Here is a 16,086-nt window from a genome sequence, read left to right on the forward strand (position 1 = left end):
ACTATCATTGGGTAAAAGCAACCATACATTTGCTGACGAAATCACTTAACTCCATTATTTAGGAAGAGCAGATGGATTTAAAATAATTTGCTTTCGATCGTAAATGTGGCAGAGTTCAGTCCCAGGAAAGAGCCAGTGAACACTCGGGGTCCAGTTACACAAGAACATAAGAAATACGAGCAGGAGTCGGCCATTTGGCCCTTCGAGCCTGCTCCGCCATTCAGTGAGATCATGGCTGATCTTCTACCTCATCTCCACTTTCCTTTACTATCCCCATATCCCTTGATTCCCCTAGAGTTCAAAAATCTATCGATCTCTGTCTTGAATATACTCAGCGACTGAACCTCCACAGCCCTCTGGGGTAGAGAATTCCAAAGATTCACCAACCTCCGAGTGAAGAAATCTCTCCTCACCTCAGTCCTAAATGGCCGAACTCTTATTCTGAGACTGTGACCCCTGGTTCTAGACTCCCCAGCCAGGGGGAACATGCTCCCTGCATCTACCCTGTCAAGCCCTGTAAGAATTTTGTATGTTTCAATGAGGTCACCTCTCATTCTTCTAAACTCCAGCTTTAATATCAATGCAGCCTAAATCCGGAGGCAGTGCCTGAGCTACCCAGTCGGTCTTAAGCCCCACTTTTGAACCGCACACATTTGCTCTATAAATGTGCATTGTAAATCGGCGTTAGAGATGCACTGGGCGCATCTAGACTGAACGATCAAAGAGCTGGAATCACGGACACAATGCTGGAGTTTGAAAACCTGTTTTATTGCGTTTGGAACTCTGGCACTAATGCATTGTAAAGATTATTTGAATTATATCGGGCTCACATACAAAGACGAGAAATGAATCTAAAAACAGCAATACAGGACATGAGAAGCATGTCGAGAATGAACCGAAACAGCAGGGGATGTGTCATCTTAAGAATAGCGGACGATGTGTAAGAGAAAATTTAAATATGTTTAGAATTTCTGCTTTGGGCCGAAATTTCCCATTTGCAAAATGCGCTGGAAATTGTGCCGGTTTTTTTCGGCGTTAAGACTTTCCAGTAGGCGGTGCGCCGGTGCTGCATTGTTCAGCCTCTCTTCCGAGTGAGGGTTTTTTATTGATAATTGTGCATCAAGTCGGTCAGAGAACGTGAGATCGCCGCAGTGAGACTCAGTGAAGATAGCAATTGAACCCTTTAGCTTCACGCCACTGCTTCCAATAGTCAGATTTCTGCGGTGCTTTGGGAATTGAACCCGGCGTATCAAAGTCTCTCGGAAGGGTTCGTACCTCAGGGCTCTACTGCACCAGTTGGTCTTCTGAATGAAATTGCCAATTTCTTGGCAATGGATCCCAAAAGCACGCGGAAGCGGAACACAATTGAGGAAAAGGTTGCTTGAATTGTTACTGAGCAGCTTGTCTTACTGATCCCACAATGAGAGCAAAGCAGAGGTAAATTTCCACACAAATTCATATCCGGCAGGCGCTCGCTTTCCTTTACCGTCAGAGGGTCGGAACCTCATTAAACGTCAGGTGGGCGTAAAGAGTCTATGAGAGAAAACAGAAACCAATATCATGGACAACATCATCATCATAGGAACAGGGGGACAGGAGGAGGCCGTTCAGCCCCTCGTGCCTGTACCGTCATTCAGTCAGATCATGGCTGATCTGTATCTTAACTCCATCCACAAGCCTTGGTTGCCTAACCCTTAATACCCTTACCCAACAAGGATCTATCAAAAATCTCTCAGTTTTACAATTTTCAATTGTCCCCGAGCCTCAGCAGCTTTTTGGGGGACAGAGTTCCTGATTTCCACCACCCTTTGTGTGAAGAAGTGCTTCCTGACCTCACCCCTGAACGGCCTGGCTCTAATTTTAAGGTGACGCCCCCTCCCCCCTTGTTCTGGACTCCCCCCACCAGAGGAAATAGTTTCTCTCTATCTAACCCATCGAATCCGTTAATCATTTTAAACACCACAATTAGAGCACCCCTTAATCTTCTATACACAAGGGAATACAAGCCCGAGTCTGTGCAACCAGTCCTCATAATGTAACGCTTTTAGCCCCGGGTATCACTCTGGTGAATCATCATTCTGCAATTTAAAATATCCTTATCTATATTTTTAATCTTGGTTCGCCGTTCCACATTAAGGGAAAATAGAGCTATCCCGTAGTGCTCACTAGGCAAAGTTATATAGACTTATTGGCCCAGTAATTCGGGTCGGTGGCTTGCCGCGCGTGCAAGCCCCGTATATGCACTTACCCGACGCGCTGACATTTCACCTCCAGGGACGCCTGGAATTCGTGTTTGAAAAAGAAGAATCCCGGGCAGCGTCTGACGTCACGCCGCCCAGGAGTGCAGCCAGCGCGAAGCCTGGAGCGCGCTGTGCAAGTGAGACACGCCCCTTGAGGTCTCAGTTTAATAGGACACGCCCCCAATGTTTCTCACAAGCTGCTAAGCATTTTTACATGCAAAGCAGCATTTTAAATAGGTTTTTGATATTTTTATGAAGCTTTTGGTAACTTTTATAAACGTTTAAAAACAGTAAAATTCGTCGCTTTCATTCATGCTTTCAGTGAGATCAAGTCCTTACAACTTACACATGAAAAAAGCATGAGTACAGTTGCTCCAGAGGCTGCGGTTGTTTGGGAAAGGGATGAAAGTTATTTTAAGAAATGCTGAGGTAAGTTTTAAAGTTTATTTTTGTTTTTTAAAACGGGTTTTCAGTACTGTAGGTAGAAGGATCAATTGTGGCTATGTGAATTGAATTTGCTGTGTTTATTAAATGTGAAAATGACTCCAACATTTTTAAGAAAGAAACTTTTCATCAGTAATATATTCTTTTAAGTAATTATGTATGTATGTCTGTATATATTCCTTTGCGTGTATGTATATATTCCTTTACTTATGTGTATGAATGTACGTATTTAATTATGACTTTCACAGAAAGTAACTTATTGGAAAATCATAATTAAAAACATACATTCATACACATAAGTAAAGGAATATAAAACATACATACATATACGTAAAGGAATATATGCGGACATACATACATAATTACTTATTACTGATGAAAAGTTTCTTTCTTAAAAGTGTTGGAAATGTTACATTATTCATTTTAGAACACTCATTCTCACATTCAATTCACACAGCCACAATTGCTCCTTCTACCTACCGTACTGAAAACCCATTAAAAAAAAAAATTAAACTTTAAAACTAACCTCAGCATTTCTTAAAATAATTTTCCTCCCTTTCCCAAACAAAAATATTGCCTTTCAGAAGCTCCACGATAAAATATATCTTCCTCCGCAGCCTTGGAGCAACTTTACACATGCTTTTTTCAAGTGTAACTTGTAAGGACTTACCCTCACTGAATCCATGAATGAAATCGACGAAGTTCACTGCGCACGCGCTGCCTGTGCAGTCGCACGCGCTGTGCCTCTGAACCCCTTCGTTCAGAGGACTGGAAATGCCGGCGTTCCCCGCATGCACGGTGTTTCCTGAACGCCGGCATTTCATCCGGCCAGATGCGTGAGTACCCAGACCGTACTCACGCATTTGGACCCGAACTACTGGGCCATTAACTATGAATCTTAAACATTGGGTTAAAATCAGTGCAAGGTGTCGACATGTGTTAAGCAAGAACAATTCTTTCCATATCTACCTCCTTGTCTTGTGCACGTGGTCTCCAATCCGTCAAATTCTGATCGCTGTCCGTGTTGCCTGATATAAAGAGAAACTTAAGCTGAGTCTAAATGTACACATTTCACACTGAACCGGCCCACTAACATGTGATGAGCCAATGACACAATAAATGGATTGATTGGGAGCGCCGTGGAGTTGGAGCACCTCCCGACAACCGCTACCTGACCGCCGGTTCCTGCAGCTCCTTCCCGCGGCGACAATAACCATCAGCAGAAGGAGAAGCGCCGCCGCCGAACTCCCGTAAAGCAGCAATCTGCAGCTGGTTTGTAGCGGGGGCTCTGAAGAAAGAACAAAACAACCTTTCATTGAAAAAATACCCGTAACCCGAGCCTTCTGGTTCTGGCAGAAGGTTCAAGGCGGTCCACCACCACCTTCTCAGGACCACTAGGGATGGACAATCAATAACAGACTCACCAGCGTCACCCACATCACGAGAACAAATTAAAAAAGTTGCTGAAAATCATTAGATAAGTGAAGCTAAAGAGATAGATAGAGAGCGAGAGAGAGATAGATAGATAGAGATAGATAGATAGATAGGTAGATAGACAGACAGACAGACAGACAGACAAACAAATAGACAGGCACACAGACAGACAGAACCATATAACCTTGAACCTATCGAAGAGTGGGGCACAGAAGGAGACTATGAGACCCTCCATGTTTGTGCCGGCTCTTTGGTAGATGGATCCAAAACTAATCCCATTACCCGGCTCTCCCTCCATATTCCTGTATCAATCCAAAACAAACTCCTAAGCCCACTCTGTCATCTGGAATGCACCACTCCCAACACGTCGCCAATCTGAGGAATACCCATTTACCATGTCTCCTTATTTCTTGTCTGTCATCTACCTTTCCATCCAGGCTGCCACATCTCCTTCACACCAAACGTCTAAAGTGTTTCCTAACAGCCCTCTTGTGCGACATCTTATCAAACGCCTTCTGGAACTCCATACACCTTACATCTACTGCAATGCCGTTAACTATCCAATTGGTCACCTCTACAAAAGCTCTATTAAATTTTTAAACACGACTCCACTTTCACAAATCGGTGCTGGTTGTCCTTAACTAGCCCAGCCATTTACAAATGCTCACCACTTTCAGTTCAAATTACGGATTCTAAGCGTTTGTCCGCAACACATCTGGTCTACGGTAGCCCATGTGACACCTTTCTCCTCTCTTAGATGAAACGTTCGATAGAAACCGTTTGGTTAGGAAGAATAAGGAGGTCACATACTCCTTGGAAAATAAGTGTCTAAATGGAGTAGAGGAGCAGAGGGATCTGGAGGTACAGATACACAAATCATTAAAAGTAGCGACGCGGGTTAATACAGCCATATAAAAGCAAACCAAGAACTGGGGTTCATTTCTAGGGGGATAGAATAGAAAAGAAAGAAGTTATGTTCAATTTCTGTAGAACCTTGGTTGGACCACACTTGGAATACTGTGAACATTTCTGGGCTCCATATTATAAAGAGTATATAGAGACACTGGAGAAGATACAAAAATATTTACTACGATGATATCAGAATTGAGACGATATACCTATCAGGAAAGATTGAACTGGCTGGGCTCTTTTCTCTACAGCAGTGAAGACTGAGAGGTGACCTGATGGAGGAGTTTAGATTATGAAAATGTTTCAATAAGATTTCATAGGATATACGGCACAGAAACAGCCCATTCGACCCAACAAGGCCATGCTGGCGTTTGTGCTCCACTCGAGCCTCCTCCCGTCTTTCCTCATCTAAAGCAATCAGCTTCTCACTCATATGCTTGTCCAGCCTCCCCCTTTAAATGCATCTATACTCTTCGCCTCAACCGCTCCCTGTGGTAGCGAACTCCACATTCCCACCCTCTCTGTGTAAAGATGTTTGTCCTGAATTCGCTATTGAATTTCTTGTAGAATATCTTAAATTGATGGCCTCTAGCTGTGCTCTTCTCAACAAGTAGAATCATTCTCTCTCTATCTAATCAATCAAAAGCATTGACAGGGTAGGCTTGGAGAAGATGTTTCCACTTGTGGGGGTGAGGGGCCAAATAGTCACTATTAAAGCCAGTTGGGAATTCAGGAGAAACTTCTTCACCGAGAGAGTGGTAAAAATGTGGAACTCGCTACCACAGGGAGTGATTGAAGTGAATAGCACAGAGCAGGTAGATAAACACGTGAGGGAGAAACGAATAGATGGATATTGATATGTTTTTATGAAGAAGGATGGGAGGGGACTCGTGTGGAGCATAAACACTGGCACATGTTGGGCCGAATGGCCTGTCTCTGTGCTGGACATCCTGTATAATACAGATACCTACATATAGGCATCGAGAGAGAAAGTGAGAAACTGGAAATGGCAGTTACATGTTCCCGATTTACCCATGGGCAGCTCAAACCGAGACATTATCTCCCACCATATACCTAGGGCCTAGCTAGGCAGATGGAGTTTATAATTCAGAAAGCTCAACACTGCAACATTGAGACAGATCAATGATTGGGTAGTTCTACATGGACACGCAGAATGGGAGAGACTTTGAATGTATAAAGTGATATTGCTAACAATTAACGCTACATCAGCATGGGAGATATTAGTAAAGGGTCACTGCCAATAGTCACCTCTCTGAGATGAGACACTTTCACTGATCAGATCCCCAGTGGAGTTGATTGGAACGGCGCAAGTACAGACAGCGCCGCTGCTCCAAGTTTCCGCCGAGATGCTGATGTGACTCCTGACAGTGTACGTCCCGTCCGGGTCTATTGTCCCGGAATCGCTCCGTCCCTCGGTAACCCGTCCGGAAACATTCCAGCGAATGGGAAGTGAATCGGGAGACGGGCTTTTCACCAAACACATCAATGGGACCCTTTCCAGCGAGGGAATTTCATCCGGCGGCGGAGTTAAGAGAAAGATTTCCGGAGACCCTGGGGAGTTTGGGCGGTTAAGATACTATTACTATTCGACGTAAATTCGTCGTTATTGATGATGAAATGAGTGAAACAATCGCAATTCTTACCTGCAATGAGCAATTTCGAGCCGTTTCCGAATTTCAAGGGCATTCCGCTAGATTTCTTAGCTGCGCAGTAATAGACCCCCGAATCATTCCTCTGGACATCTTTCACAATCAGAGAGTAAATACTGGATTCGTCATTAACTTGTCCGGAAAATCTTCCCTCAGGAGGCACGTGCTTCCACACGGTGTAAACCAGCTCAAGAGGCTCTCGGTGCTGCCGCTTATACCAGTTTAAAGCTCCTGCTGCCAACCCACCCGTGTGACAATCCACCTTAAAGATACTTCCAACGGAGAGAGTCTCAACCGGCGGATTCTGGGCAAAAACTGCCTGAGAGACAATAACTGAGAGAACAACATATTCACAAGAGGGTCTGTTACACGGCAGAAATAAACACCGGTCCCTCTAAAGAAACGGGTACAGCAGTAAACTGTGAAAAGGACCATCCGATCATTAATGATCATGGATCCTAATATCTAAATGTGTTAAATGCTGAGGGTTAAAATTAAACCTGTAACAGGAGAAAGAATGAAAGAAAGGAAGCAAGAAAGACAGAATGAAAGGAAGAAAGAAAGAATGCAAGAAAGAAAGATCTTTACAGCCAATGAAGTCGTTTTTTTGAAGTGTGGTCACTGTTCTAATGTAGGAAGCGCGGTAGCAAAATTGCGCACAGCAAGCTCCCACAAACTGCAATGTGATAATGACCAGTTAACCTGTAATGTTGATTGAGGGACATAATATTGGCCGCAGGACACCGGGGAGAACTCCCCAGCTCTCCTGCCAATTGTGGCCGTGGGATCTTTTACCTCCACCTGATAGGGCAGACGGGGCATCCGATAAATGGAAAATATTGACATTTGGTCCAATTTCATTCCACTGAGAAAACCCAGTCCTTCAACATGAGACTAATATTAGAGAATACAGCGCGCTATCTTCTACTTGTCTGACTAGCTCAATGATATAACGCCGGAATTCTGCCATGTATTAGAAGCACATAAGACTGACCTGGAAAGAGATGGAACAGCGCGCAGGGTGTTAAGTAGCTCATTGTCGGCGACCGAGGCCCTTGCTGTGAGCTGCACACTGAACACTGTGCTGGGATATCTTTGCGCTGGGCCCGGCTCGCAAGAGATGTGAAAGGCACACCTGCTGAAATTGCGTTTTAAAAATAGCAGGCTGGAAAATACAGGGCAATGTCGAGGCTCGCTGCGGGTTTCCTGTTGACACATTAAACGCCCACGCACAGGTCTGTCTGCAAAGGGCAATGCATTCCAGTTAGTGTTAAACAGGCCTGAAAGGCGGCGTGCAGTGCAGGCTGATTAAAGTGTGAATTGAGGGCAGGCAGTGCTGAATTGCACGCACCGGACTGGTTGTGTCATTTGTGTGGGCGCGAGGACATGATCCTATTCCGAGTGTTGCTTTTTATTGGTCCAGAACCCATTCATTCATACACCCTTACTTGTAGCAACAAAAATAGAGCAGATTGAAGAAAGGTGCAATCATCTGTTATTATATCAGGCGCGGCTCAGTGGGCAGCACTCTCGCCTCCGAGTCAGAAGTTCCTGGGTTCATAGTTCCACTGCAGGGACTTGAGCACAAAAATCTAGGCCGACACCCCAGTGTCAGTATTGGGACATGCTATAAGAGGTGACAGTCTTTCTTTCTTTAACTGTTTCACCCAGTATCTGAATGCCGCCTGTCTCTTTGTTGCAGGCTTTGATCCTGTTACTCATTCTGTGTCAGCCGTGGCTCACTGAGTAGCAGTCTCGCTTCTGAGGGAGAAAATTAGAGTTTTGTTCAGGTCCCACTCCAGAGACTTGAAAACATAATCCAGGCCGACACCCCCAGTGTGGTGCTGAGGGAGTGCTGCACTGTCAGAGGGACAGTACTGAGGGAGTGCTGCACTGTCGGAGGGGCAGTACTGAAGGAGCACCGCCTGTACCAGTGAACGGGGCGAGTAGTCAAATCTTGACCATCCAGAAATTGGATCACTCGGAAGGGCGGTGTGACAGCGACGCAGTACCAAAAGAATCTTGTATCCGTGACGGGTGAGAGATGCAGTTTAAATAGTGGATACGTTTAAATAGTGGATAAGTTTAAATAGTGGATAAGTTTAAATAATGGCTAAGTTGATTGAAATCTGATGTGTTATTTCGGAATGTAAATGTCTCGAGGACCCATACTGAGCCGGAATTTAGAGGGCAATTGGGCCCCACGTGAAGGCCAGAGTTAGTTGGGAATCCGAGACAGACTAAAAGTCTCTCTGTTGTATTGCATGACGCGACGTATGGTAATAATGTATTAACGGCTACAAGTGAAATAATCACCTCTGACAGTGAGATCGTTACAAGTCAGGACCGCCATCACTGGTGGTGGATGATAGGTAGACCTCTGAGAACGAGTTACTAGGGAGGACCGGAACGCGGTAGGCTAGTATCAAAAATAATACATTATGACAGAAGGCGGAGGCCCAGATTGGGGACCGCCGGGATCATTGAGTTGGCTCTATGCTGACGATCAGAAAGGTTTGATAGATAAGATGACAAAAGACGGATGTGATCCGCCTAATGTACCAGTGTACCAACGAGAATGGTGGGAGACACAAAAGGGAGGTAAGACAAAGAAAGCGGGAGTTTTATTGGTACACCAATTAGTAACGGTCATTCAAAAGACCAAGGAAATTAAAACGAAAATCTACAGGAGCAGGTGACAAAATTAGAGAAAAAAATTGGCAAAACTAAAGGATAAACAAGGAGAAAGAAGACAGGGACACCGATGGAAAAAGAGGGAAAAAAAGAGAAACTTAAAGTTTTACTGACATGGAAGTTATTAACATTTGTGCTTAGACAAATAAAACACAAGATTTTCTGAGTGAAATGAACCTTAGAAATGCTGGAATTTCAGTTTGTGTGAAAGTGTTCCTGACTATGAATGTTTAAGAAGTTACAGTATTTATTTGTCTGAAAGTCTGTCTTTAAAAGAAAGATTCTTTTATGTTTGTTTTAGCTCCACCCACTTCTCTGTGTTAAAAGCATTTGAAGCTTTTGTCTTGTCTTGCATTTTGGAAGTTTTAAGAATGTGCGAATAAGATTGTGCCCCAAGAATTGAAAAAAGAACCTTTGAAATAACTTACGTTGAGCTGGTGTGTGGAAACTGAGAGGAGCAACGAAAAGTTTGTTTAACAAAAGATTGCAATAGATTTTTGTACTTGCAGTGCAAACTGAACAATGTTAAATTAAGTTTCAGTCTAAGATTTAACCGTGGAGTCGCGGTTGCTATGGTGAAATCTTCTAAAGCGGTTTGATTTGATAAGAAAATATGACGTAATTTCTTGTTTTCTGCGAGAATGTGCTATTTTGTTTTGTTTGTCTGTTCATAGTTTTACAAAAGATAAGCTTTTGCCTTAAAGTTACAGTTGCCAATGTGCTTGGAAGAAGATTAATTTGAATGTTTACAAGATCTGGATTAAATTGGAGTTATGAGGTTAATTAACCTATTAAAACCGGACTTTCATTGTGGCCACGGTGACATTTTGATTGGTGTAAATTTGTGTAGACCGCATTGAATAAGATAACTCTGCTCCGCAAGAACATCCGATAGTTGTAGTGTTCCTTACAAAGACTTACTTAGCTTGTGAACTTTGCTCAATCCCGTCTTTCTTCACTGTCCATATTACCTCCGTCTTCGTGTTTAGTTAAAGTATGAATACACAACTGTCTTTCGATCAGGAAAGTTCTTGTTTTTGATTTACGTGAATTGACGCAGTTGCGTGCATTTGATAATGTTTTGCTCCACCTTCTTACAAACCTGCAAAGGAGTTAACCCTTTCCACTGACAGCTGTGTAAGTTCACCAAGCAGCAGCTTTAGTATGAAATCTAAAGATAGTGGACATTATTAAATTTAAGTTTCTTAATTTTAAGTTATTATTTCACCACAGTGACAGAGGGAAAATTAAGATTTCATAAATTAACCCCTTGGGCTCTAAGCAGAGTCACAATGGAGTCTCTTCTTTCTTTTGTTATATGGAAGTTACCTTGTAAACTAATTGCAGCACTTCTGTCTCTAATGATAAAACACTGTGTAAGCTACCTAGCCTGAGAATCACTTGTTTCTGAAATTGGAAATGGAAGATAAATTGGTAGAGATGAAATTGAACATTAACAAAACCTGTCAGTTCAACTGTACTGCTATTTGGATTTTGGGATATATACTATATATTTGGTTACTTTTGGTAAAATAAAAGATCCTCTAAAATAATGATAATAAAATGTGTTAATAACTTGGATCAAGTGAGAACGTTTGATCTATGTTTTCTATCTTAAATATTGTACTGGACAGTAAAGTTTCTCCAGGACTCATGAATGAGATATGAATGGTAATTAAAGGAAAGTGATTGAGAGTGTAAGATTGAAACAGGAGAATTACACTACTGAGTGAGAACTTGCAAAATGCTCTCAGGCAGTTTAAAAGAGCAGAAACAAAACTGGAAAAACAAATCAGTCTGAACTCGATGATCTGAAACAAGAAGAAAATAATTTGAACGACCGCTTACTAAATCTCCAGGTAGATTGCCAGACCAAGGGAGGACTGGTTTCAGACTTGGAGAATAAATTAATGAAGTCAAAGCAGAATGAAAATGCTCTTGCCTCCCTTCTAGCTGAGAAGGAAGATGCTTTACTTGTAAAAGTTGACAGGTTAAAGCAGTTTTCGGAAAACATTGAGAAAAGTCAGGCAACAATAGAGACCGTGGAAAAAGAAAAGTTGAATCTTGAGTATAACTTTAAGCAACAGATTATGCTTTTAGAGAGCCTAATAGCTGAGAAAACTGCATTAGTGAAAGCACAACTACAGGAAAGAGCACTTCAGGAGAAAGAAATGGAAGAGATTATTGGAGAGTTAGTTACTGCCAAAAATCAGCTTGAAATCAAGCAGGCTGAAGTGGCCAGATTACAGGCAGAGGGCCAAGAGCTCAGGTCAAAGCTTAAATAGCAGCAAGTAAGACCTTGAAAAAGTATTTAGACATTAGACGACTACAATCTTTTGATAAAATACCTGAAAGCCCGAGAAAGGCTTGTATCGAATGGCATGTGTGGCATGATATTGAGATACCGGTATGAGTGTGCAAATGTGATTTGTTATGTATGAACTAATTGCCATCCAGGAATGTATGGTGAATTTGCACTGAAGAATGGGTCTCAGACATGCTCAGTTACTTGACAACAGCAAGGCATGAAATGGTTAATGTGGATCAGGAGAGCGAGACAACTTTTAAAGCATTGACACATACTCCATCGAGAAACTATCTAATTAATGAAACAATCAGAATAGAGTTAAACACACTGGTACCTGTTAGAGGGATTGAAATTGAAGTTGAAGTGGAGAGTTACATGGAATCTGGATTGGGACAATTGAGGGCCAAGGAGAAATCATGTTTAGTAAGAATTATCCACAAGATGGATACGAGCAAAAAGAGATGTGGAGAATCTTTTAAATCCATGATTTGTTGATTAGATGTTGAACTGTTATGTATTTGATATGATTGTAAGACTGAATTTAACTGTGACTGTATTAATTGTGTTTTGTAGGTAACAGAGCGTGGGAAAAAGCAGTACGAATCCAGTATGAGGTGATTTTAGTGGTGCCTCCTGTGTCACTACTACTGCAATTACCATGCTTTGCGGGTCTGACAGGACCTGTCCCATCAACCAACACGTTTTTAAGTATGAGCTACACAATTATGTGGCACAATTCGGTTACTCGGATATGACATTCCCCTGTTGTTTGTGGGTTTCACTGAGCTCATGATGTGACTGAACTCCTCCCTAAAGCATTTTTATGTTTTGGAGCAAGACAACTCGAGAATAGATATTGAAATTGACAGCATAGGGGTCAACTCACATTGATGGGATATTGGGCTTAATACATCAGCACACCCTTAGGTTTGTATTATTTCACATGCTCTGGTAGTAATCCAACTTGTAATGATAGTGTATTTGATATATGTAACGTGTGCAGTAAGACTTTGATACATAAGCCAATTGGGTACTCATTCCCATGACTGACAAGCACTAACAAATTAATTCAGCAGACCAAAAGAGAAGATCGAAGCAATGTAGAGGAGACCCCAGGCGGGGTAACATCAGAAAAGATAGAAGAAACAGAGGACAGCCCAGGTGGCGCAGAATTGGAACACCGGAACAGTGAATTCAATTTGAGTAAGGGGTCAGAGGTTGCTCCTCCCCCTCAAAGGAATGGACTGTAAGGAAGGGAGAAATCTTCAAGACTCCCTACTAACTAACGCCCAAGTTGAGAGAGCAATAAGAGCTAGCTAGATCAGTCAAGAGTTGATTGTGAGAAGTCAATAAGGGTATTTCCTTCTAAAAAAAAAAGGAATTGTAAGAAATAGCTGTTAGATTCAAAGATGGGTTTTAATTTTTAGGCCAGGGACTGACAACAGGCAAGCGGAAAAAGATAGCATAAATGCCAGCAAGGTCGAATATCAAGACAAATGATAAGGAATTATAATTGTCATTATAGTTGTAGTATTATTTTGTGTTATGATGACGGTTCTGAAAGCATGCTGTAGGGCCGCTGTGTCCCAAATAGTGCCGGTTGCTATAGTTGATATAATCGATATTGAGCCAGAAACCGAACAGTTAATGCGGGATAATGAACTGATAGAGATAGGAACGTACATGTAAAGTTCTTTGGTCATTTGCACAGATTACCACGCCTAGCACAACAAGATAGACAGAGGGGAAAGATGAACTTAGATACTAAGTTTAAGCCATCAGTTTGGAGTAATCCCAGGGATGGTAAAAGTAGAAGAGAAGTTGGTATCCCTAGCCAAAACCTAAATTTGGTGCGGGACCAACAGGAGGGACTGAAGGGGTTAAAATGAACCCTCTCAGAATAACAACTTTCTGTTGTGAAAAAGACTTTCTCATGTGAAAAAGACATTCGTGCTACTTTCGCTAGTTTTAAACAAGGAACAATGCGAAAAGGTTCGAAAAACCAAGATAAGAGGCCGTTGTGGGACCAGACAGAATATGTGCGTTTTGCGTAAGCGATAAGGAATATGCTGCTTTAGCTAAAAATTGTAGACACAGCAGAATATAGGGGTCATGGGAATTTGACCTGTGACCAAAGGCATAGTAAGATGTAACTAACCTTTACTAATACTGAAAAGAATAAATAAGCCATATGTGATCAGGTGATTATTGTAATACAATGTGATCAGGTGATTATTGTAATACAATGTGATTGGATGAAAATAGAATAAAAAGCTGTACCAACCAAGAGAGAACGAGAAGGTGCTCGCACAGTCCACGGGGTCTGAGACTCTTCTCCCAGAGCTCTGATAATAAACTGCATCTTTTTACTTTTACACGGTTTAGATGTGAATTTATTTCCACCACAACATTGATAAAGATTGAATTAAATTTGCTAATATTATATTTGGTGTATCATACAACAATGAGGATTTACCCTTTGGTATTTTGCACATCGGTAGTTGGTGATCAGCCTCCTTCGAATGGGTGAATGTGAAAGGGTTCAGCCACTGGAATTATGCACAACGAGGATTAACTGATAGTTTTTCACATTGCATTCAAAAGCAATCATTTTAAAGACTTTTTTCCATCGGAGTTCCTTGTAATAGGAGTGAATGCGGGGAAGGGTCGCTTCCTTTGAATTCTATACATGTAAAATCAGCAGCAAGAGGGTTTGTGTATTCAGGTTCCATATAAATACAACGAATGAACAGTTTCTTAATTAAATTAGAGCCAGGCCGTTCAGGAAGCACATCTTCACACAAAGGGTAGTGACAACCTGGAACTCTCTCCCCCAAAAAGCTGTCGAAGTTGGGGATCAATTGCAAATTACAAAACTTAGATCGATAGATTTTTGTTGGGTGAGGGTATTAAGGGTCACAGAGCCAAGGCGGGTAGATGGAGCTAAGATACAGATCAGCCGTGATCTAATTGAATTGTGCGACTGGCACGAGGGGCTGAATGGCCTCCTCCTGTTCCTATGTTCATGGACTTTAATTTCTGTATCAAACCTGTACAGATTCGGCACGAAAGTACCAAAACCCATCACTGCAAATTCAAAGTTTATTAGATGGACGCAGACTCCTTACTGTGTTTGGTCAGTGGTGTTTCCTCGAACCGGATTGCTATTTTCTGTGTTGTTTCCGGGCGGGGTTACAGAGCGACGCCCAGATTCCCGGCACAATAGACCCGGACAGCAACAGAAGTCACATCAGTGTCTCGGTGCAATCTTGGAGCAGCGGCGCTGGGAAAACTGTAGAGAAAACCAGGAAAGAGTGAGAGATGTACAAATGGTCCTTTCACTGCAACCCCTTCACTACATTGAATTACATAGAATGTGCAGCACAGACACAGGCCATTCGGCCCAACAGGTCCGTGCCGGTGTTAATGCTTCACACGAGCCTCCTCCCATCCCTCTTCATCTCACCCTATCACCATATCCTTCTATTCCTTTCTGTCTCACGTGTTTATCTAACTTCTCCTTAAATGCATCTATGCTGTTTGCCTCAACTACTCCCTGTGGTAGCGAGTTCCATATTCTAACCACACAGTGTAAAAAGAAGTTTATCCTGAATTCCCTGTTGGATTTATTAGTGACTAGTCCTGGTCGCCCCCAGAAGTGGAAACACCTTCTCTACGTCCAGCCTATCATAACCTTTCATAATCTTAAAGACCTCCATCAGGTCACCCCTCAGCCTTCTCCTTTCTAGAAAAAATAACCCCAGCCTCTTCAATCTTTCCTGATAGCTATAAAAGAAACATAGCAACACAGAAGATAGGAGCAGGAGTAGGCCATTCGGCACCACGAGCCCGCTCCGCCATTTAATTAGATCATGGCTGATCATCCAAATTCAGTACCCTGTCCCTGCTTTCTCCTCATATCCGTTGATCCATTTAGCCTCAAGAAATATATCCAACCGCTTCTTGAATATATTTAATGAATTGCCCTCAACTGCCCTGTGTGGCAGAGAATTCCACAGGTTCACCACTCTCTGGGTGAAGAAATTCCTCCTCATCTCAGTCCTAAATGGCTTACCCCTTATCCTTAGACGGTGACCCCTGGTTCTGGACTCACCCGCCATCGGGAACATCCTTCCTTCATCTAGTCTATCTAGTATAACCTATAAATAGGGATGGTCAATTTATAGAGACTGAATAAATGGAGTTCAACTGGGTGCTGTCTACAATCCACGTTTCTTAATTCCCAGAATTATCCAGGTAACCAATTATTCACAGGAGTAAATCCAGGTAAATACGATTAAGTCGCAGAATAACTCACTGCAACATCTAATAGCCATGTTTTAGATAACTGATTGATAACATTTTACATCTGAATAATATTTTTAAA

The 16,086-nt window shown here is 42.4% G+C and overlaps 1 protein-coding gene across 1 annotated transcript; it reads right to left on the minus strand.

The window, feature by feature from the left end:
• Positions 1-817: 817 nt before the first annotated feature.
• Positions 818-7,734, minus strand: LOC147086489 (immunoglobulin alpha-2 heavy chain-like). Its single transcript, XM_085978359.1, has 6 exons — positions 7,692-7,734; positions 6,692-7,030; positions 6,297-6,599; positions 3,856-3,972; positions 3,654-3,712; positions 818-1,533 (listed from the first exon to the last, which is right to left on the minus strand). The coding sequence occupies exons 1-6, from the start codon at positions 7,732-7,734 to the stop codon at positions 1,489-1,491; spliced, it is 906 nt and encodes a 301-aa protein (XP_085834485.1). The 3' UTR covers positions 818-1,488.
• Between the last annotated feature and the right edge of the window lie 8,352 nt (positions 7,735-16,086).

The sequence above is a fragment of the Somniosus microcephalus genome, unplaced genomic scaffold (genome assembly GCF_052327205.1).
Source record: "Somniosus microcephalus isolate GS21.2 unplaced genomic scaffold, FLI_Smic_1.0 unresolved_chr7, whole genome shotgun sequence".
Taxonomy (NCBI): Eukaryota; Metazoa; Chordata; class Chondrichthyes; order Squaliformes; family Somniosidae; genus Somniosus; species Somniosus microcephalus.